The sequence below is a fragment of the Phodopus roborovskii genome, unplaced genomic scaffold (assembly GCF_943737965.1).
Source record: "Phodopus roborovskii unplaced genomic scaffold, PHOROB, whole genome shotgun sequence".
Lineage (NCBI taxonomy): Eukaryota > Metazoa > Chordata > Mammalia > Rodentia > Cricetidae > Phodopus > Phodopus roborovskii.
In genome coordinates, this window is record NW_026126407.1 from 2,690,889 (window position 1) to 2,713,602 (window position 22,714).

Consider the following 22,714-nt stretch of genomic DNA (forward strand, 5'->3'; position numbering starts at 1 on the left):
ATAGGAGACAGACACACAGGAAAGAAGGGAGAGGAAAGCAGGAGCAGAGACACAGAGCAGGTCCACAGAAAACAAGAGCAGCACCGAAGTTGTGGGTTGGGTTTTTCTTACTTTTTTTTTTTTGGAGACAGGGTCTCACTGTGTAGCCCCTGGAACTCACTATATAGACCAGGTTGGCTTAGAACTCACAGAGATCCACCTGCTTCTGCCTCCCAAGCACTGGGACAAAAGGCATGCACTGGCTACCACACCAGGCTATAACAGCTGTGTTTATGCTGGTGAGTCTAGCAAGACACAAGGGCTTCCCCCAGGGGCTATTGGGGTCACCTATTTAGTCTGTATTTTTCCAAACACAGAACTTTTCCTTTATGTCCCAGAAGCTCTCAGCCCTGGGCCAGATGTTTCTTCCTTACTCAGCACATCTCTGCTTTTCATAGTTGTCAACAGATGAGAACAGTCTCCTTGTGACACATGTGGGGTGAAGAGGAGGAACAGGGGAGGGAGACAGACAAAAGAGAGGGTTAAGGAAATGGAGAACACTAAAAATAGCCTCCCCTCTGGGTGGGGAAGAATCCAGAATCCTAGGAGGTTCCTGGCAGGGTGACCTCTGTTAACGATACCAGGCCAGCATTTTCTTATGAGAAAAAGGACAAGGGCATGCGGAGAGTCTGAACAGCTGGGCAGAGGCCATCTCCACAGTTCTGCTAGGGCCAGACTCCTGAAGCTCATGAGGACAGCTGCATAGAGGAACTTGGTTCAGAGGGGACTTTTTGGCAATAATGTGCAGTGTGTGTGCTTTTCCCTGGCAGGAAGTTAAGGGTAACACAAAACGCTGAGTCAAGCCCTTCCGGGACCACAGTGAAAGAGCCCTTTTCTGCCCTCACCCAAAAGAATCCCCAAGCCCGCCCCCTCCTGCGCTTTCTCACTGAGGAGGTAGAGGGGTGACAAGGGACTGGACAGGACATCCCGCAGACTCTCCAGCCATTCTCGCTGCTCCTTCTCACTAGGGCAGGTGAAGACGAATTTCCGCTCTGGAGTGATGACAGTGAGTCCAGCCTTCCAGCGATTCCCTCGGACGCCCTTGGGCAGGTCTTCACATACTTCATATCCCTGCTCATTGCTTCCCAATAAAACCTGGCCCTGCTCAAAAGCATCCTGAAAATGGAAGGCGTGTATGTGGTCATCAAAGGCTGGTCTGGAACAGAGGAGCCCTTGCAGCCCCACCATTCCCAAGGTCAGGCTTACTAAAGAGATGTTTATATTATTGCTAGATTCAACTTCGAATTTGAAACATTAAAACCTAAAGTATGCCCAGTGTTGGTGGCTCACACCTTTAGTTCCAGCACGCAGGAGGAAGAGGCAGGCAGATCTCTGTGAGTTCAAGGCCAGCCTGGTCTACAGAGCTAGTTCCAGGACAGGCTCTAAAGCAATACAGAGAAACCTGTCTCGAAAAACCAAACCAAACAAACAAAAACCCTAAAGTATATGGCACACTAATCTGCTGAAGACAATAGCATACAGAGAATATGCCAGCACTGGGAACTCAAAGGCTGGGTTTTTGTTTGTTTGTTTTATTTTGGGGTTTTTTGTTCGCATGTTTTAGGCACTGAGGATTGAGCATAGAGTCTGAAACATACTAGGCAAGCCCTCTACTGTTGAGCCTAGCCCCACCCCCTCTTTAATTTTGAGACAAGATCTCACTAAATCACACAGGTTGGCCTTGAATTTCTTCTGAAGCCCAGGGAGTCTGAATTTGCAATCCCCAGTCTCAACTTCCCCAGTAGCTGGGATTATAGGCTGGTGCCCCCAGGCCCAGCTCAAGCGGTTCACATGTTAACAACTTGTATACTTATCATGGCCTCTTTTGAGCAAGGCATTCATGCTAAGCCAATATTTTTGTAAGAAGGGAAATGCAGCATAGAGAGCTAAGTGCATACCCAGCCCAGGGCATGGCTCTGCAATGGCAGGGCTGAGACTTGAGCCCATTGTCCAGCCAAACTGGTTCCTGAACTCCACAGCCCTAACCACTCCACTCCAGACCTCCAGGTTACAAGGGAGTAGTTGGTTTCACCTTACTTTAACCACGGTTGTCAGCTCTGGGGATCCTGAATGGAGCTGAGTGATAAGCAGGGGCACAGTGGAGAAGCAAGGCTACAGAATTTCCTGTCACTGGTTTCCCAGTCCTGGGATTCTAAGATGGCTGAGAACATGCTAAGGAAGGGTCAGGAATGGCTCTTACCAGGGTGTTCTTGTAATACAGCAGCCTTCGCTCCAGGGCATCCAGGGCAAACCATCTTTTCTTGAAGGGTTCTTTTTGCTGCAAAAGGAGGAACCTCTTACCAGACATGGCAAAGCCAGGCACTGAGGTCACAGCCAGCTCAGAGAAGAGGTCATCACACTGGTTTTCCAGCCTGGCTTCTGCAATCAGACACCAGAGCTTCTCCCTGGGCCTAGCTCCTGGGAATGCATGCTTTCCCCGCATGATGGGCAGGGCTGGGACTGGAGTCCAGCCAAACTGGTTCTAGGGGTCACAGGTCTGAACACCTATGCAGACTCTAGGTTGTTTGTTTATTTGTTTGTTTGGAGACAGGGTCTCTCTGTATAGTCCTGGCTGTTCTGGGATCTCCCAGCTTCTACCCCGGGAATTCTGGAATTAAAGGAGTACACCACAGAGAGCCAGACTCTGAAGGCTGAGCTCAGTCTCCCCCCCCCCCCACCCCCTTTGCTTTGCTTTGCACTCCCAGGTACCTCTTGGGAGTGAAAGAGGCTGCTGACAAAGAAGGCTCAGAAAAAGGAAGCCAGGGAAGTCAGAAGTGGCTCCTGTTCACAAAGTTGAAAGTGCTGGCCTTTGGTTCAACTGCAACTTAGGTCAGGGGAGAGAAAGGCTTGAGGCAAAAGCCAGGGACTGTGCCTGGCTTCTGCAGGAAGGAGGCTGTACACCACCATTTGACTAAGTTTCCAACTCCTGAGGCTTCCCTTCTTTCCTTCCTTCCTTCCTTCCTTCCTCCCTTCCTTTTCCTTTCTTTCTTACTTTTTTTTTTTAAGACATAGTTTCTCTGTATTGTCTTGGCTATCTTGGGCCTCATTTTGTAGACCAGGTTGGCCTCCAACTCAGAGATCCACCTGCCTCCCGAGGGCTGGGATTAAAGGTGGCTCCTAAGGTTTTCTTTCACTGACCTCCAGCACCTTTCAGGGTCCTTGTAACAACCATCCTGTAACACATAATAATTGTCTTTTGCACTGAATCCCTGACCTTATGCATGCTAGGCAAAGCCATTTACCTTGAACTACACACCGCATCCTACCCACCTCATTAATTAATTTGTTTATTTATTTATTTTGAAATGAAACAGGCTGCAGACTGGCTTTGAATTTGTAATGCAGGCCAGGTTAGCTTGCATTCCTCTGCCTCTGCCTCCTAAGAATCTAGGTTTGTGCAATCCTTGTCTGGTTCACAGGAAACCTCCCCTCAGGGGCAGCTCCTCTTCCTCCTTAGATAAGTGTGAAGGCACAGGCCCTGGTGACTGGGACAAGCTTAGTCACTGAGGAGCCACGCTGGGAGGAGAACAGACTTCACCATGCTTTTTCAGACTAGCCCTGTCTCCTGGATTCAGAAACATCTGCTCAAAGTCATCTCTCTAGGAAATTTCTTCTCAGCATTGCTTTCCCAGGGTTAGCTAAAGTCTATAGTGACGGATACGATGAACATGACAGGGTGGCACGAAACTGTTCTGGTAGAAGTTTCACTCCAAGTCCTTCGCTCTGTCCAAACCCTGCTGCATCTCAGAAAGCCCTCCAAATGATGACCCCTCCCCCCAGAGATGCTCAAGACTACTCCCACAGGGCATTTAAACTGCCCCCCCCAGAAAACAGACTCCCTTTTCCATCTCCTTTCTGGGGGGGGGCAGCTGGAAAATCATCCAGGAGCATTTTATCCATTAAAAGAGGGCTTTCTTCTAATTCGGCTTGATTTGGTTTGATTTGAATTGCTGCTTCGGTAAAGAGGCCTATTGGGGTGCAGAAACTTTTCTACAGATGCTAGAGCAATGCGGGGCCACATGGCTCTGCTCAGTCCTTCAACACAGAAACTCACAAATATTGGTATTCTTCCTTCCCCTGTCTCTTTAGTCCTCCCTCCCACGTCCACACACACCTTTCTGCTTTATTGGTGGTTGGGACAGGACCATGTTAAATAGCTCAGAAAACATACCTTCGGACCAGTCTTCTCCATGAAGCCTTGTTTGAGGTAGTTCCTGGTGATGAGAGGCACGAGCTGCGGGGAGAGACAAGGCTGACTCCCTATTCACACCCAGAGCTTTCAGGTTCCAGACTGAACTCTGGCCTAGGACATAAGTCTAGGGTGGAGAAGGGAGTGTGCCCATGGGTGATGAGTTATATTTGGAGTGTGTGCTGGACATAATACAAATAGTTCAACAAAGATGGTCAAAGGGCCCCTGATATGTTTGTAGAGTTTTCCAGCATGGCCAGTCCTGATTTAAGTCATTCATTCATTCACTCATTCATTCATTCATGCAAGGATGTCAAGAGACCCCTTTGTCAACAGGCATTGTGGAGCTTGCCTGTAATCTCAGTCCCTGGGGGAAGCAGAGAGGCAGGCAGATCTCAGTTTGAGGCCAGCCTGGTCTACAGAGTGAATTCCAAGATCGCTAGGGCTACATGGAGAAAGAAACCTTATCTCAAAAGATCATAAAGAAGAACGAGGTGGGGGATAAACCCACTTGTTTGCTGTGGTAGGCTCTGGGTACAATTCCCTACCACCCTGGATAGTAGATTTCATCAGCCTCACCTTACTCACTAAGAAACCAGGCCACAGAGATGTGAGCAGACCCTTTGCTGGTCTCGTGGCTGATAGCATGAAGAGGTGGGACTCACACTCAGGCTGACAGGCAGCAGGCCTGTGTACCATCACACTTTGTAAAGGTGGCAGAGCCCTTTGACCAGACTCCCCGCCATGCCATGCCAGCTGAGACCTGCTCACAGATGCTGACATAGGCCCTGAAGAGTCGACTGCAGGGTGGACAAATAGAGAAAGCACTGGATTGGGCATTAGGCAATCAGAATCTTAGCACTTCTGGCCTCAATCATCCTGGTAAGACTTCTGTCTCTGGGGGTCTGTTTACTACTGTGACCTCCAACAGCCCTCACAGCCTGCTTTCCTATACTTAGAGGAAGAAGCTCCCAGAGATTGACCATGACTTCCTGTGCTTCCCAGAAGTGGGGAGAGGGGAACTGGACAATCTAGGGCTTCAAATGGCAGAACAACAGCAGGGTCCCTGAAGTCATAGGGGCAAAGGTGAGGTGGGACATGGGTAAGCAAGAGAAAGAAGCTGAGGCCCAAAATTAAAATCTACACTAGACTACTCCAATACATTCTACAGCATTTACTCTGCTTGGAGAAAATAGGGCCCCCACTGTTCTGAACTCCCAATTTGAGCCAGCACAGGCCTAAGGGGACAAGAGAAACAAGGAGAGCCAGCTGGCTGGACTACTCTTCTCTATACTTCAGACACTGGCTCACTATTCTCATGACAATCTGACAGGTGGCACCAGGTCACACTTACATGACAACTGAGCACCCTGAAGCTCAGAAGTGAAGTTATTTACTGGGCAGCACATTAGGCTCTCTGACTCCAGGGTCTGCGTGCACTTCTCTTTTCTGCTTTGTTTTCTTTTTGTTTTGTTTTCTGAGACAGAGTTTCTCTGTATAACAGTCCTAGCTGTCCTGGAACTAGCTCTGTAGACCAGGCTGGCCTCGAACCCCCAGAGATCAGCCTGCCTTTGCCTCCTGAGTGCTGGGATCCAAAGCATGTACCACCACTGCCCAGCTCACTTCCCTCCCTCCATCCTCCTTTCTTTCCTCCTTCCACACTTGACATGTTTTCTGTAACCCAAGTTGGCCTGAATTTGAGCTCACTGTGTAGTCCAGGCTGGCCTCAGACTTTCAGCAACCCTCCCACCTCAGCCTCCAAAGTGATGGGATTATAGACCACTAAGCCCAGCTTCTTTATCCCCAGTGCTGAGAATGGGACTCAAGGTTTAACACAAACTAGGCAAGCGCTCCGCTGTTGAGCCACAGTGCATTTCAGATGACAGGGTTACATCTCCACAAAGACTTCCTGGGTTTCCAGCACCAATTTCTTAAACCCAGGAACCACACCTAAACATAGGGAAGACAAGCAAGGGTAACAGGCAGGACAGGTATGGTAGCGGTAATGAAGGAGACAAGGGAGCATGGAGGGAACTGGTCAAAGACTAACTTCCTCCACAAAGGTTAGCAAACACAGGAAGCCAGGCCAGAATAAATAAGGCTGAGCACCTGCTCTGTACCCTCCCCTCTCCTGGATCAGCAGTCAGTACTCTGCACTTTTCTCTGAGCCAGCAGCAACCAGCTCTGGGTGCTGACTAAGCACAGCAACTTCAGTTTTGAGGCCTGACTCCTAGCCTTGCTGGAACCATGCCTAGGGAACTTCTAAATGGGTATATCGCTGGGCCTGAAGTCAACCCTCTCCCAGACACTCAGCTCCCCTGCAAGTGCTGGGAATTGAGGAACATTTAGACTTTCAATGATGGTCTAACAGATGAGACTCAGAAACTCCAGGATCAGGCAGAGGAGATGGTCCTGTGGGTAAAACGCTTGCCATGCCAGCATGAGCAATAGTAAAAAACCAAGCATGGTCATGAGTGGTGACCTCAGCACTGGACAGGAGGATCCTTGGGGCTCTCTGGCCAGTCAGCCTAGCCTAATGGGAGAGCCCAAGCCAATGAAGAGGGACTGTCTTGAGAAAATAAAGGTGGGTGGCAACTAAGGAATGACACATGAGGCTGAATGGTTGACTTCTGGCCTCCACATGCATATGTATACACACACACACACACACACACCCAGGATTAAGGCTGGTAAGATGGCTTAGTGCACACAAAGAATATATGTCAAAAACTTAAAAAAAAGAAAAGAAAAGAAAGAAAGAGAGAGAGAAGGAAAGAAAGAAAAAAGCCTCAAGAAAAAAAAAGTTCAGGATTTCAGAGTGTGGTGACTGGGCCTGTAATATCAGTATTTGGGAGGTAGAGGGAAGAGGATGAGGAGTTCAAGATTATCTTCAGTTACATAGTGAGTTCTAGGCCAGCCTCAGTTACAAAAGATCCTGTCAAAAAGATAGACAGACCCAAGGATTAGCATGGTCCCTTTTTCCCTATCACTTAAAGAAAAAAGTTCTTTTAACAGGAAACTTAATTGTCCCCAAGGCTGGCTCGGTGTTGAACCCCTTAATCCCAGCACTCAGGAGGCAGAGGATGGTGGATCTCTGTGAGTTCCAGGCCAGCCTGGTCTACAGAGTGAGTTCTAAGCCAGCCTGAGCTATATACTGAGACTGTGTCTCAAACATATACCACTACCAAAAAATAAAAAGCAAACTCCACACCCTCAATTACAGAACCTCCCTGATGGAGACCTGGGCCAGCCTCCATCTTCCTAACATGGAAACATGCTCAGAAAGGCACCATGTCCTGTAAGGGTCACATAGCATGTCAGTGACTGGGCATCTATGGGGCCTAGGCCTCCTAACTTAAAACATCATCCTCTGCCACATGTCATTCCAGTGTTCCCCAACAAGACTCCCAGATGTCTGGGACAACCAAAACGAAGTTCTCAGTTTACTGTTACCTTTACCACTACAGCCAGATGCACCGCTGTAATGAGGGGGACCCAACACCTTCCCAAGGGCAGGGCACTACAGCACACAGCAGGGATAGCCAGGGAAGGGCACATTCCATTACTCACTTAACAGGAATAATCACCCTGCCCAATTACCTGCTCTAAGTAATTACTGTATAGAAAGGGGTATGAGATAAAATGGGTCAGAAGCACTGTGCATACAGTATGTGGGGCCCATTTGTATATGGTCAGCAAGATGTGTGAAGGCTGAGACCTTTGGTCCTACAGAGACTTGTTATCCTCCAGTCTCCCTGGGCTTTATCTGCAATAGACCTAGTCTAGCCCCTGAGTATTTTAGGGGTCAGGAGACAGGAAGAGGAAAAGGGAGGGGATGGGAGACTCAGAAGCCATGCCCACATTTAGCTCACCTCAGACTCTGGGAGATCAGGGAAGGCCAGTTTTAGGTATTGTAGGCGGGCTGCCCGGAGAGCATTGAACCAATCCACTATCTCCTGCCAGGGAAAATTCAAAGTACACACAGTGATGAGATGGGTGGATGTGTGAGGACCCTGGTGGCAGGGCTAGAGTTATCAGAGTTACAAACACACACATACATTCAGCAAATAGACACACCACACAGGGACATCTGGAAAGGGTGATGTTAGAGCCCAGGGGACTGCCCTGAGCTAGTTGGAAGTCAAAGACAGGAAGAGCTCCCAGTCACAGAAAAAGGCCAGCGTGAGCTGCACAAAATGGCTTAGTACACTTCCTAAAGTTTGTGAGAATCCCCTGGCTTCCTGTTAGGAGACTCATTGGTGTGGACTGGTCCTGAGACTACATCCCTTCACCCTAAGACTCTGAGAGGCTATGATGCTGTGGGCTGCTGGACACACACTTCTTTGGGTGGGGGTTGCACATGGAGACACTCATGCATCAGAGACGCTCAGGACCTGGAATGCACACGGGCCACAATTGGATGAACTTTCATGTTGCCACAACGAGAGAATACATCCTTCATAATCATGGGGCACCATCATCTCGCCTGGAGATATTCCAAGGCTTTCTCAGCTGCTCTCTGAACAGACATCCTTTCTCTTTTCTTCACTCTAACCCCTTGCTTTCATTTTATGTGCATGTGTGAGTACCTATTCGTGTGTGTTGCCTGTGGAGGACAGAAGAGAGCCTTGGATCCCTGTAAAAGGAGTTATAAGCAGCTGTAAGCTACCATGTGAGTACTGGAAACTGAACTCAGGTCCTCTGTAAGAACAGCAAGTACTCTTGACTGCTGAGACACCTCTCCAGCCTCTGCACTCCACCCCTTTTTACAGTGTCTAGAGAAGCCCTCTGCAATGGATCTGGATCTCCAGAGGCTTTTTCACTTTTTTGTTTGTTTGCTTTTTGTTTTTTGAGGTACAGTCTCATTTAGTCCAGGCTGGCCTTGTAGCTAAATAGCAGAGGCTAGCCTTGCTTCTTCTTCCCAATACTGGGATTGCAGGTGTACATTACCACACCTTTTTATTTTATTGTGATTTTTGATACAGGGTCTTGCCATGTAGCCCATATTTGAACCTTGTTGTGAGCCTCCTACCCCTACCTCCCAAGTGCTAGAATTATGTGTGTATCACATCACAACATTAATCCTTTCCTTCCTCTCTCTCTCTCTCTCTCTCTCTCTCTCTCTCTCTCTCTCTCTCTCTCTCTCTCTCTCTCCCCTAAACAAATTTTTCATTGAAAACTTATACTGAGGCTGGGCATGGTGGCATACACCTTTAATCTCAGCACTCAGCAGGCACAGGTAGGTAAATCTATATTCATCTGAAGTTAGCCTGGTCTACATAGTGAGTTCCAAGATAGCCAGAACTACATAGTGAGACCTTGTCTCAAACAAACAAGCAAACAAGAAGAAAACTTGTACTAAGACAACTGGTAACATCAATACAGAGCAAGGGGTTGGAGAGATGGCTCAGTGGTTGAGAGCACTGTCTGTTCTTGCAAAGGACCTGGGATTGATTCCCAGCACTCACATGGCAGCTCACAACCACCTGTAATTCCAGTTCTAGGGGATGTCTCTTCTGACATCCACAGTCAGTGCATGCATATAGTTTAGAGATAATACACACAGGCAAACTACCTATATACATAAAATAACAAAATGAAACACAGAGTAAGATGGCGCTCACTTCCTATTCACAAACTACACTCACACCACCTCATGCTCCTCTTCCCTCCTATCCTCCCCTTCTTTAACCCATTCCTTACATAGGATAGTTTAGATGTTGGGATAGATCCTCAGGCTTTTGGCTCCTGCCCCAGCCTTTCTTCTCTGAGAATTGCTGGCCCGATTCTCAACCCCACACCCTATAATCCCCACCCTGCATTGGCTACAGCAGCTGGACCAATACACAGGCGGGACTGGATTTATCAGCAAGGCTCTCTCCCAGGAATTTGGGATGAGGAGGTTGAAAGACTTGCTTGGATAGCTGTGGTGCAGGGCTGTGAGGCACTGCGGTGACTGAGAAAGTCAGCTGAACAGTTCCAACAGGATGCAACAAGTTCCTTTCTACCCTCAGGACAGACACAGAGGCCTAGTCCCCGGGAGCTTTCCTGTCCTGGTGTTTGTTAAGGGATTTCTTGGCAGGGTATGTTGGCCTATGTCTATAATCTCAGTGGGAGGAAGGCCAAGGCAGGAGGATTGCTCCAAGTTCAAAACCAGCTGGGCTACATAGCAAAACATGAGCTCTCCTGAAAAAAAAGAAAGGAAAGTAAAAAATAAAACATAAAAGGTCTTGGGTCTTAGGTATTACATAAATGGGGCCACCCAGAAAAAAAAATGTACCCAGTATGTACATGGTCAAGTTCCCAGCATAGAAAAAAGAAAACAAGCCTTAAATCCCAGCACTTGGGAAGCAGAGGCAGGCAGATCTCTGCAAGTTCGAGGCCAGCCACGTCTAGATCGAGTTTCAGGACAGCCAGGGCTACACAAAGAAATTCTGTCTCCAAAGAATTGAAAGTTAACAGTCACCAAGAGCATGTCTAGCAAAGTTAAATGACCCAAAAATGTCAGCCAGTGCTTCCCCCACACCCACTTAGCATCTCCTTCCTGTCCTATTACTGACTATGCTGTGAATCTGATCCAATTCACTCTCCAATCTACCCTCTTGCCTGACTGCCCTGCTCTGCGTGGGCTGATGTTCCTGTCTTGACAAATAGTCTAATTTGGCCTCAAACCCATGATCTTCCTGCCTCAGCCTGCCAACCCCTGGGATTTTAGGAGCTAATGGTTCTCAAGCATTATTGTATGTTCTAATCACCCAAGACTCTGTCAAAGTTTCTAATTGTGTGGGTCTGGGTGCCCTAAGACTAGTTCTTTTATTTATCTTTTTGGGGGCTGGACAGATGGTTCAACAGTTAAGCACACTGGCTGTTCTTCCAGAGGACCCAGGTTTGACTCCCAGCACCCACATGGTACCTCACAACTATTTGTAACTCCTGTTCCAGGGGAATCTAATACCTTATCCTGGCCTCAATGAGCACAAGGCACATACAGACTACACAGACATACATGCAGGCAAACACCTTATACATAAAATAATTTCCTTAAAATATTTATTTGCTTTTACTTAATGTGTGTAAGTGTTTTGTCTGCATGTATGTCTATGCACCACATAAGTGCCTTGTGCCCACAGAGGCCAGAGGAGGGCATTGGCTGCCCTGAAACTGAGTTATAGACTGTTGTGAACCACCATGTGGGTGTTAGGAACTGAACCTAGGTCCTCTCCAAAAGCAACAAATGCTGCACTGAGCCATTCTTCCAGCCCCAAGACTCACAAGGTCTTAGGTAACATTGGTTCAGTGGGAAAAAAGGCCCTGGCCCAATCTATCCACCCTTCCTCCCAAATCACAATCTCAGGCCCTATCTCGATTTACCATTTCTTCATTGTGTGTGTTTGTGTGTGTGTGTGTGTGTGTGTGTGTGTGTGTGTGTGTGTATGTGTTGTTGTTGTTGTTGTTGTCGGCTCACTATGTAGTACTGGCTTCCCTAGAATTCACTATGTAGAGTAGGCTGGACTCAAACTCACAGAGATCCATCAGAATTTGCCTCTGAGTGCTGGGGCCTGGTGTGTGCTGCCACCACCATTGCATTTGCCATTTCTGGCTATGGTCCCCTCTGCTACCTTTTCCTGTCATCGATGACTGTGCACTGTCTGGATGTGTTCTCAGTACTTGAGAGGTTCATCTCCTACATCTATCTATCTCATTATGCCTTCCTCATTATAAAGTGGAAACAGACTAAGGCAAGCAGCAACAGCAGCAGCAGCAGCGGCAGGTGTCGGGCAGTGGGGTAGAAGGTGGTAAGCAGAGCCCAAAGGGCTGGGTGCCATGCTGGAGACTGCAGAAGCTACTTGAGTCGTCTCACCTTCCCACTGTCATGGTACACAAAGAGATTCCTGGTGCGGCCATCTTTCCTGTAGGTGATCTGCAGCCCATGGGGATGCCCTATCTTCTCTGTCTGGAAGGTGGCATTCAAGTCCTTGATGTTGATGACAGCCTTTGGGGTTTTACCCTAGAAGAGAGAAAGACAACTCTCAAGATACTGATGACAATAGGGGCCTTATTATCACCTTTGCCAAGGCCTTTAATACAAACAATCCCCCAATATATAGTGCTGGGTCGTTCTACTAGCCAAAGGCACAGCTGTCCTACTGATTGCCTGTGCTCATCCTCCTCCTGCTGCCTAGCCACACTGGCCCCTCTGAGCTGGCAGTAGGTCTAGAAACCATTCACTTGGGACTTCTCGCATGTTTTAGCCACAGAAACTTGCCTGGAGTAAATCAACCACTGTTGTGAAATAAAAAGCCAGATAGAAGCAGTTGTGGGGACTCAGAGCACCCCTGACGCACACGTTCTCTGTGCCTTATCCTTGGACTCTGACACATGGTGGAGCACTGAATGTAACGAAGAAGGGATCCTGACCAGAAACATGGTGATTCCAAGCACCCACACCTGCAGGAGCCACACTGAACCCACACTTTTTTAAACACAATTTAAAATTCCATTCTTAGTCACACTTGGCCTCATGTCAAGTGCTCACTCGCTAGCTAACTCTAAGGGCTATGAGACTCAGACAGGGCATACAGAGAATACTTCATCAACAAGGAAAGTTCTACGGAACATCTCTAGAGGGAAAGTTGGTCAAGTCCATTAAGATGTTGATGTGACTGCTATTGTTGTTATGTGTGACTGTGGGTACATGTGTGTCACAGTACACATGTGAAAGTCAGAGGACAACTTTCAGGAGTCAGTTCTCACCTCCCATCACCCACTCCAGGGTTTGTGTTGTCTGACTGACCTACAGTTTGTCTAAGAATATACTACAAGTAAATAACTGCATGACTGTGCAGACATGTGTCAACCATGCTTGCTATAGTATTGCATAGGTAGCAAGAAGTCTGGGGAATGGAGCATAGTGACAGATTACTTGCCTTGCAGGACCAGGGTCATAAATTCAATCCCAGCACCACAAGCATGCACACACACACACACACACACACACACACACACACCACACCACACCACACAAACACATACCACAAACAAGGGAAACAAATTAAATGTTATCAATTATGATGGGTTAAATAAACCATAGTATACACACAATGGAATACTACATAATTAGAAAATTGGTATTGGTGGCCTTTAATCCCAGCACTTGGGAGGCAGAGGCAAGCAGGAACTCTGTGAGTTTAAGGTCAGCTGATCTATAGAGCTAGTTCTAGGACAGCCAGAACTGTTACACAGAGAAACCTTGTGTGAACAAAACAAAAACAAAAACAAAACACAGAGAGTCTGGATCCTGTATGTCATTTTGTTGTCTTTAAATTTTTTGATCACTAATAAATGAGCAATAGCTGCTAAAAGACATTTAATTATGGAAACTGCAAGATTAAATCAAAATACATAGTTTAAACTATCTTGACTTCAAAATGGAAGTTAAAAGTCATATTGCTTTGGGGGACAGGTTATGTTTTTATTTCCACAGAAAATGAGAGTGGATTCATTCCAGGTTGATATGGTCAGGTTTGATTATGGAAGACCCCCTGAAAACCCTGGATAACACATAAAGAAATAAACTTAAAAAAGCTACAAAACACATAAAGGATATTTTACCTGCTCAAACATAAAACAAAAAATCATCTTTGAGCCAGTATTTGAGGTGCATGCCTTTAATCCCAGCACTCGGAAGGCGGAGGCAGAGACTAGCCTGGTCTACAAGAGCTAGTTCCAGGGCAACCTCCAAAGCCACAGAGAAACCCTGTCTCACCTCCCACCCCCACCCAAAGAAAATCATCTTTGGCTAACTTATGTACAATACACACTCTATACTTCTATTAGTACAGAAATGTACGTTACCTTTAAAAGTTTTTGTATTTTCGGAACAAGGGGACCAGACACCACAGAAAATTGATGGCACAAATGATCCAGCATTTCAAAATGCCTCTGTTACAGTCTTCCCACAATTCTGCACCCAGAACAGCTTCAAGGCTGCTGGCTGAAATGGTCCAGCCTCACAAACTACGAGAACTCATACCTAACAATTATTCTGATATTCTCAAGGTTTCCCCACAGACAACAGGAAATAGTCTGGAGAATGATTCCCCACATTTCCAAGAGATGGGGTATAGGTGGGTTTTGGATATTCAACGAATTATGGATGTTGGTCATTGTTGGGGATTACAATTTGTTATTGGTTATAGTCTGAAGAAAAAAAAAAGCCCTAAACAAAGAAGTTAAATTCAAAGATCTCTTTCTAAAGGAAAGAAGGGGATATCATATAGAAATAATGAGATAAAAGGATAGATTGTTGAATTTACTTTAATCCAAAGAGCAACTATTAATCTCAAAATAGTTTAAATTGATATGGATTTTGGTTTATTGATTCAAATTTAAAGTTAATTTTATTATACTGCATGTATGCTTCTACTCTTGTTTGGGGTATTGTGCCTATACAGCTCATTTTTAAAATGTAATGTATATACAGACTATAATAATGTATATACAGACTTATAGTGAATCATCTATAATAATCAAACTTGTAGTCATATTAGGTATGTTTTCAAAGTTTAGATAGACAGATGGGTTCTAAACACTTCAAAGACCTACAGAATATGGCATTAAAAAAAGAATATGGCATTTAATGTTTAATAACCTGAGGCTTTTCATGACAGTGAGACACATTTGTTCCTGACAGCACCAATTTACTTCAGAGAAGATGATGGGCACTGAAGAACCACTGTATGGAGGTTTGCTTTCTTTATGGCAAAAGCTAGGCATTTGGGTAAAAAACTGCCCTTGCCTCAATTGCTGACAGTATACTGTGCAAACTGGACCAGCAGGACACAAAAGAAAGCAACTGCCAAACTTTGCCATGACAAGATAGGACAGTCTTTCAAAGTTCTGTGCTTTTCTGAAATGTCTGTCAGATATACTAGGCCTGAAGGACAAAATTGGTTGTCTCAATGTTACAGAAAAACTTTGGGTGACTGTCCAAGCAGCCAGATGTCCCTATTGTTAGGTAATATTACACCCTTCTGGGGTCTTAGATGGAGTTAAAGACTAAATAATTAGCCAGGCAGTGGTGGCACATGCATTTAATCCCAGCACTTGGAGGCAGAGGCAGTCAGATATCTGTGAGTTTGAGACCAGCCTGGTCTGCAGAGCTAGTTCTAGAACAGCTAGGATTATTACACAGAGAAACCCTGTTTCAAAACAAACAAAAAAGAATAAATAATTAGACTTAAAGTGTTCCTTAGTTATAATAAAAATTAAATTAGTTATAAAACTTTAGACTTACAAAGATAAGATAAACAATAGAGTATTTTCCCTAATTTTGCCAAAAATAAGTGGACTGGGTATTGTAACTGTAATTCTTACTTGATAACTGTTTTTGCTGTATATAATTTTACTATGTTAGAGTCAAAACCTTCCTTTTTAACTAGACAAAAAGGATGAAATGCTGTGGAACAATCTTTGTACACTGTAAATATACACTACTCTCATTGGTTAATAAAAGAGCTGACTGGTTTATAGCTGGGCAGGATGAGATGGGTGGGTGAGTCAGACTAGAATGCTGGGAAGAAGGGCAGAGTCTGAGGAATTGTGAGGAGACAGAGCAAGAAGGATGGGAAGTACATATATGAGATAAACAAGCCTTGGGGCAGCACATAGATTAATAAGAAATGGGTTGATTTATTTTTATAAGAACTAGTTAAAAACAAGTCTAAGCTATTGGCTGAGAATTTATAATTACTAATAAGTATCTCTGTGGTTATTTGGGGAGCAGCTGATGGAACAGAAAAGTTCACCCACAGTGTATGCATAAGGCTCTGGGTCTGATCCCTAGCAACACACACACACACACACACACACACACACACACACTATTACTAATAAAGAGTATCTCTTTAACTGAAAGTTTACTCTGTCATTTCTCCTTCTACATTTCCCACAGACGGGAAGTCATGAGTTTAATGTCTATTCTTTTACTTCCTTTCTCATACTTGTACAAACAAATACATTCATAGGCATGTATCTACAAACAACTTATAGTATTGTCTTATGTATGTATGGTGCTGGGGACCAAGCCCTGGACTTTGAGCTTACTAGACAAGTGCTCTAGCACTAAGGGATAACTCCAGCTCTCTTTCATTATGAATGTATGTATGTATGAATGAGATGTTGTGGTACTAGGGACTAATCTAGGGTGTCACTTACTCTCTCAGTTTTGAGACTGGATTTCTCTATGTACACTTGAAGGCTGTCCTGGAACTCACTCTGTAGACCAGGCTATCATCAAAATCATAGACATCTACCTGCCTCTGCCTTCTGAGTGCTGGGGTTAAAGGCATGTACCACCACTGCTTGGCCTAAGGATTCTTTCTTTCTAGATTATTTTTTTAAAGATTTACCTATATTGTTACAATTATCAGGGGTTTTTATTTGTTTGTCTTCATTTTGGCTTTTGGGGACAAGGTTTCTCTGTGTAGCCTTGGCTGTCCTGGAACTCACTTTGTAGAACAGTTTGGCCTTAAACTTAGAGATCCTCCTGCCTCTGCCTCCTGAGTGCTGGGATTACAGGCATGCACCACCATACTCAGCTGCAACAAGTGCTCCTAACGATTGGGCCATCTCTCTAAACCCTAGTTCATCCCTTATTGTTGAATAGTAGTCTGTTCTCCAGTTATATTACCATTTGTCTAGTTAGTTGTAGATGGACATTTGTTTGTTTGTTTTGCAGAACTGGGCTAAAATAAAGTTTCTTTTCCGTTTTGTTTTTTCCATGTTCCTCTACCACCCAGCTAAATAAAGTTTCTATGAAAACTTGTTTATGAAACTTTTAGTAGCCAGACAGTGGTGTTGCAAGCCTTTAACCCCAGCACTTGCGGGCAGGGTGACAGAAGCAGGCAGATCTCTCTGAGTTCAAGTCTGACTCTTGTCTACACTGTTATCTATAACTGTAGTCCCATGGGATTTGTACTGTCTTCAGGTGTGCAAATGTACATGAAGACAGTATGTATGTATGTATGTAATGTATTTGGCTTCTGGTTTTTTGAGACAGGGTTTCTCTACCTTTATCCCATAACTCAGGAAGCAGAGGCAGGTTGATCTCTGTGAGTTCCAGGCCAGAAAGCATGTCTCAAAAAACAACAACAAAAGAAAAGAAAAGAAAAAGAGAAAAAAAGAAAGGAAGGAAGGAAGGAAACAGACTCTATCCCATAAAGAAACCTGACCTAGCTGTGTGAGGGTTAGCTCAATGATATGCTGCTGGTCCAGGACACACAAATCCTGAGTCTAATCCCTATAGACTCTCTCTATAGAGTCCTGGATGTCCTGGAACACACTACATAGACCAGGATGACCTCTGATTCCTGAGTGCTGGGATTAGTGTCACAAGCCACTTTGTCCAGCCTCATTTAAATGAATAAGTCACATATGCACATTATCTCAATAAAATTGTTTTTGTCCAGGCATGGTGACACACTACTTTAATCCCAGGGCTCAGGAATGTCTCTTAATGGTCCAAGGTTATCCTAAGCTACATATATCAAGTTCTGGGTTAGTAAGTACTGCATAGTGATACTCTGTCTCAAAAGAAAAAAAATTAGAGAGCAACAACAATGAAATGGACCAACCGAAGTGATTTCACCTGACCACAGTGTGATTGCTAGGCGTCTGGCTTGACAGTAGCCAAGGGAAAGTAGGAGAATGTCCTGCTTGCCAGGGCTGAAGTTCTCTGTAAGACAAGGGGCTGTCCACGAAGGCCTTAGTGAGCTGAATGACCCTGAGGACGCTCAGGCAGCCTTGCCTCTTACCTCTTCCTTGGTGTAATACTTCAGGAGGCCTTCTCTCGCCAGAAGGACAAACCTCCTTCTCAGGAACTGTGCATTGTCTCGTCCCCGCTTCCACAGAAACACTTCTCGGTCACCTTAACCGCCAAGGGCGAGAAGAAGTGAATCACGAAGTCAACATAAATCATCTAAAGAGTGCCTCAAGGTCCTGGGTATAGGAAGAGCCTCCACCTGCCACTCAAACATAGCCAATCTAACTGGATTATTTCAGGTGCAGGACACAGGGGCCAACTTTATACAATTTCAGTCTCCAACTACTGTGCAAGACTTTTCTATCTTGACTCTCCCTGAGGTCAGTCTGCTTCATTGGAAGACAGATGTGGCCCAGGGCCTGTAATCCTAGCACTTTGGCTGAGGGAGGAGAGTGGTTATGAGTTCGATGCCAGTCTTGACTACATAGCAAGACTCTGTTACAATGAAGAAAGGAAAGAGCATTGGAGAGATGGCTTAGCAGTTAAGAGTACTTGCTCTTACAGAGGACCCAGGTCCCAGCATCCATGTGACTGCTCACAACGATTCATAACTCCAGTCCTAGTGAATTAAACACTCTCTTCTGACCTCTGAGTGCACTAGTGTTGCCTGTGGTGCACAATCATACATTCAGGCCAAACAACCACACATATAAAAATGAAGTTAATTTTTTTTTCTGAGACAGGGTTTCTCTGTGTAACAGTTCTGGAACTCACTTTTTTGTAGACCTGGATGGCTTCAAACTCACAGAGATCCATTTGCCTCTTCCTCCTGAGTGCTGGGATTAAAGGCGTGTGCTATCACCACCTGGCTAAAGTATTTTTTTTTTTTAAAGTTAGGGCCAGCAGTGGTGGCACTCAGGAGGCAGAGGCAGGAGGATCTCTGAGTTAGAGGCCAGCTGGTCTAAAGAGTAAGTTCCAGGATAGACAGGCTGTCTAGAGAAACTCTGTCTTGAAAAATGAAAACAAAACAAAGATTTTTTTTTTAATTTAATAAAAAAAAAGGAAGAACAGAGAAGAGAGAAGGGTTGGGAAGGAGAGAAAGAAAGAAAAAAAAAAAACTCTTAAGAATGCCAAGTATCAAGAAACTGAACTGTCTGGGTGTTGGTGGCACACACCTTCAATCCCAGCACTTGGGAGGCAGTTGGATCTCTGTGAGTTTGAGGTCAGCCTGGTCTACAGAGAGAGTTCCAGGACAGGCTCCAAAGCAATAGAGAGAAACCCTGTCTTGGAAAAAAGAAAGAAAGAAAGAAAGGAAGGAAGGAAGGAAGGAAGGAAGAAAAAAGAGAGGGGGAAGGAGGGAGGGAGGGAGGAGGGAAGGAAAGAAGGAAGAAAGGAAGGAAAGAAAGAGGGGGGAGGGAGGTAGGGAGGGAGGAAGAGAGAAAGGAAGAAGGAAGGAAGGAGGGAAGGAGGGAAGGAAGGAAGAAAGAAACTGGATTGATTTTGAAAAGGTCCTGGGACATGGTTCAGCTGGCAGTCTCTCATAGCATGCAAGACACTTTGGGTTTGACACCCAGCACTGCATAAGGTCAGTTGTGGTGGCACATGTCTATAATCCTAACACTCAGGAAGTAGAGGCATGAGAATCAGGACTTCAAGTTCATCCTTGACTGTGGGTTCAAGGCCAGCCTGGGATACAAGAAATCTTGCCTCAGAAGAATGAAGGGTATATATGGTGGTACACACTTTTGGTCCCAGCACTCCAGAGGCAAAGACAGATGAGTCTCTGTGAGTTTAGGGCTAGCCTGGTATACATTAAGGATTTTAAGCAAATTAGGGATATAGAGTAAGACCTTGTCTAAAAAGTTTTTATATTATATAAATTATATATTCTGCTGGGCATAAATTATGTATCCTAGAACTCAGGGGGCAGAGGTAGGTGGATCTCTAAGTTTGAGGTCAGCCTGGTATAGACCAGAACACAGTTCCAAGACAGCCAGAGCTGCACAGAGCTGCCTCAAAGAAAAAGAAAAGAAGAGTATAAGGGTGACCTCAAGACACCAGTTTGAGGAATAATTTGCATCCTGGAAATAATGAAAGTTTTGTCCTTTCAAGCTTTGTCCTCTGGGCAGTGCCAACTTGAGGATTCAAGTCAGTGGAATGAAAACCACCCTGGGTCTAGGGCTGTCAGTCAGGTTGTGCTGTGTGTGAATGTGGAAAGAGAGGCTGGAATCTAGCTCAAGCTCCTCCCCAAGCCTACCTCCCACCTTTCATTCTTCTAGAGCTCATTGGAATATAGACCTCAACACATCAAGATGGTAACTTCAGGCTGCAGAGATGACTCAGTGGCTGAGAGCACTGGCTACCCTTCTAGATGACCCAAGTTCAAATCCCAACACCTACATGGATCAAAACTGTTGCAACTCCAGTGTCAGGGCATCCAATACCCTTTCCTGGCCTCTGGGTGGATTGCATACATGTGGTGCACATACATACATGCAGATAATATAGTGACTTTACCTTGGAGTGAGACAGCTTTCTCATCAGCCAAAAATTCCTGTCTTTCATACTTAGCTCGAATCCATTGTTCCTTTAAGACCCTAAAAAGAGAACTTTTGGTCAGTTGTGTCTGCTGCAGTGTCTTCCCATTCCCACAGTGAGTTGCCAAGACCATATAGGGAAAGGATGGAGACAGCCTAGCAGCTGGCATCTCAGAACAACCAGAGGTTCTCAACCTTAGGATAGTAAATATCAGTGCTGGATGATTCTTTCTAGTGGGGGCAGGGCGGTCCTGTGCTTTATGGAATGTGTGGCAGTATCTCTGGCTTCTAGTCCTAGATTCCAGGAGCTTCTGCTCTCCAGATGACACACCGTCTTCTAAGTGAGTTGAGAAGCTCTGTACTGTCCCTCAGCCCTCTAAGTCAATGGTGAAGATATGAGTTCCCTAGACACTTACCCCATTCCCCAACACCTCCCCCAAACTCTCTGCTTGAGAACTTGAGTCAAAAATGTCCTGGACCTGCTGATGGCCCTGAGCCACTACACTGCACAGAGCAGACTGATCTAGGGTATCCCAGGCAGACCCAAGTGGCTAAAGTAACTGACAATGACTTTGAACTCATGATCTTTCTGCTTTCACCTCCCAAGTGCTGGGATTACAGGTGTGTGCCACCATACCAGCTTTATGCAGCCCTGGGGATCAAACCCAGGACTGTAAGCATGTCAGGTAGGCACTCAAACCAACTTGCATCCCCAGATCAAATTACTGAAGAGATCTTCATGCCTTCCATGGTGCTGTTAAGGAGGGCAGTTGTTTATAAAGGACTCAGCACCACACTGAACACACACTAGGATTTTTTGTTGCTATTGTCCTTAACAGGGTCTTACTATGTAGACTGGCCATGAACTCACAGAGATCTGCCTGCTTCTGTTTCCCAGATAGTTAGATAAAGGTGTGCCTCACAACACTGGTCTCACAGTAGGTCCTTTTTTGTTTGTTTATTTTTGTTTTTCGAGACAGGGTTTCTCTGTGTAACCCTGGCTATCTTGGAACTCCCTCTGTAAACCAGGCTGGCTTCAAACTCACAGAGATCTGCCTCTGCCTCCTGAGTGCTGGGATTAAAGGTGTGTGCCACTATTGCCTAACTCATAGTAGGTTCTTAATGCTAACATTAACTAAATGTTATTCTTGGGTGCAGTAAAACTGTGCAGCTGAGAACAAATTTATTTTCATTGTTTGTTCCTTCTTATCTTTTCCAGGGACAAGTTTCAAAGGTTAGCTGGTCTAATGCCCTGGGAACTGGAGTAACCTGGAGCCGTGAATCTGGCCTAAGCAGGTCACTTGGGTTGCCCTGGGCTGTTAGGGGTCAAAGAAACCAGAAGTTAAGAGACTAGCCGGAAGTCCTCTCTGGGCCGTGCTAACATGCAGCATGAATCTGCAAGTAGATTTGCTGTCAGCTGCAGGTAGAAATCTGGCTGAGAGAATGATGGAGGGACAAGTACCACGGGGGTATATGAAGATTATGTCACACTTGAGAATCTGGTGTGGTCCTACCATCTCCCCTTCTCCTTTTCCTTGGTCATGTCTGAGCTCCTGTTATGATCCTCCTCCTCTCCCTCCTCCCTTTTGCTTCCTTTCTTTAAGAAAATGCATTTATTTATTTATCAATCTATTTATTTATTTTATGTGCATGTGCGTGTGGGGGGGGACATCTTGCAGGCCTTTACTGTTATTTTGAAACAGTGTCTTACTGCAGTCTAGGCTTGTCTTAAACTCACACTATGTGGGCCTCAGCCTTCTTAGTTTCCTAATGCCAGGATTATGGATGTGTACTACAGTACCTGGTTTGGCAGGATCCACTTTTAGGGTGGCTTTACCCATGTCCTTCCCGATGTCTGAATTTCAGAACCCCAAAAATCTTTTGGTATCCGAACCAGCTTAAGTTGGAATTCTGTCCCTTACAGTCATGAGTTATTTCTAGGTTTGAGGTCTAGCTCAGAGGAAGAGCACTGGCTTGATATACTCAAGGCCATGTTTTTGACCCGCAGTATACACCTCTAACACCTTCCTCAGGCACAGCCTTCCCCACGGGACAGTGAAGAGAGCACCACAACCAACAAAGATGTGGGAATCCTAGGCCACAGGACTAGACACTGAGGGCTCCTGTTCTAGTCCCAGAGGTGGTGAATGCAATAGCTTTAGAACTGGAGGAAAGCAGGCACCAGCC

At 45.5% G+C, this 22,714-nt stretch overlaps 1 protein-coding gene across 6 annotated transcripts in view; it reads right to left on the reverse strand.

Moving 5' to 3' along the window:
• Adap2 (ArfGAP with dual PH domains 2) overlaps positions 1-22,714 on the reverse strand; it is a 28,776-nt gene that overhangs the window by 1,458 nt on the left and 4,604 nt on the right. For 2 of the 6 annotated variants that reach the window (XM_051179817.1, XM_051179811.1), the window contains 7 exons: positions 20,508-20,587; positions 18,043-18,155; positions 12,090-12,236; positions 8,101-8,184; positions 4,211-4,273; positions 2,240-2,317; positions 927-1,155 (listed from right to left, as the gene is read on the reverse strand). In XM_051179817.1, the coding sequence (XP_051035774.1) occupies positions 927-1,155; positions 2,240-2,317; positions 4,211-4,273; positions 8,101-8,184; positions 12,090-12,236; positions 18,043-18,155; positions 20,508-20,587 (794 nt within the window). The remainder of the gene's footprint in view (positions 1-926; positions 1,156-2,239; positions 2,318-4,210; positions 4,274-8,100; positions 8,185-12,089; positions 12,237-18,042; positions 18,156-20,507; positions 20,588-22,714) is intronic. The other 4 variants (XM_051179812.1, XM_051179813.1, XM_051179815.1 and 1 more) reach the window with 4 other exon arrangements.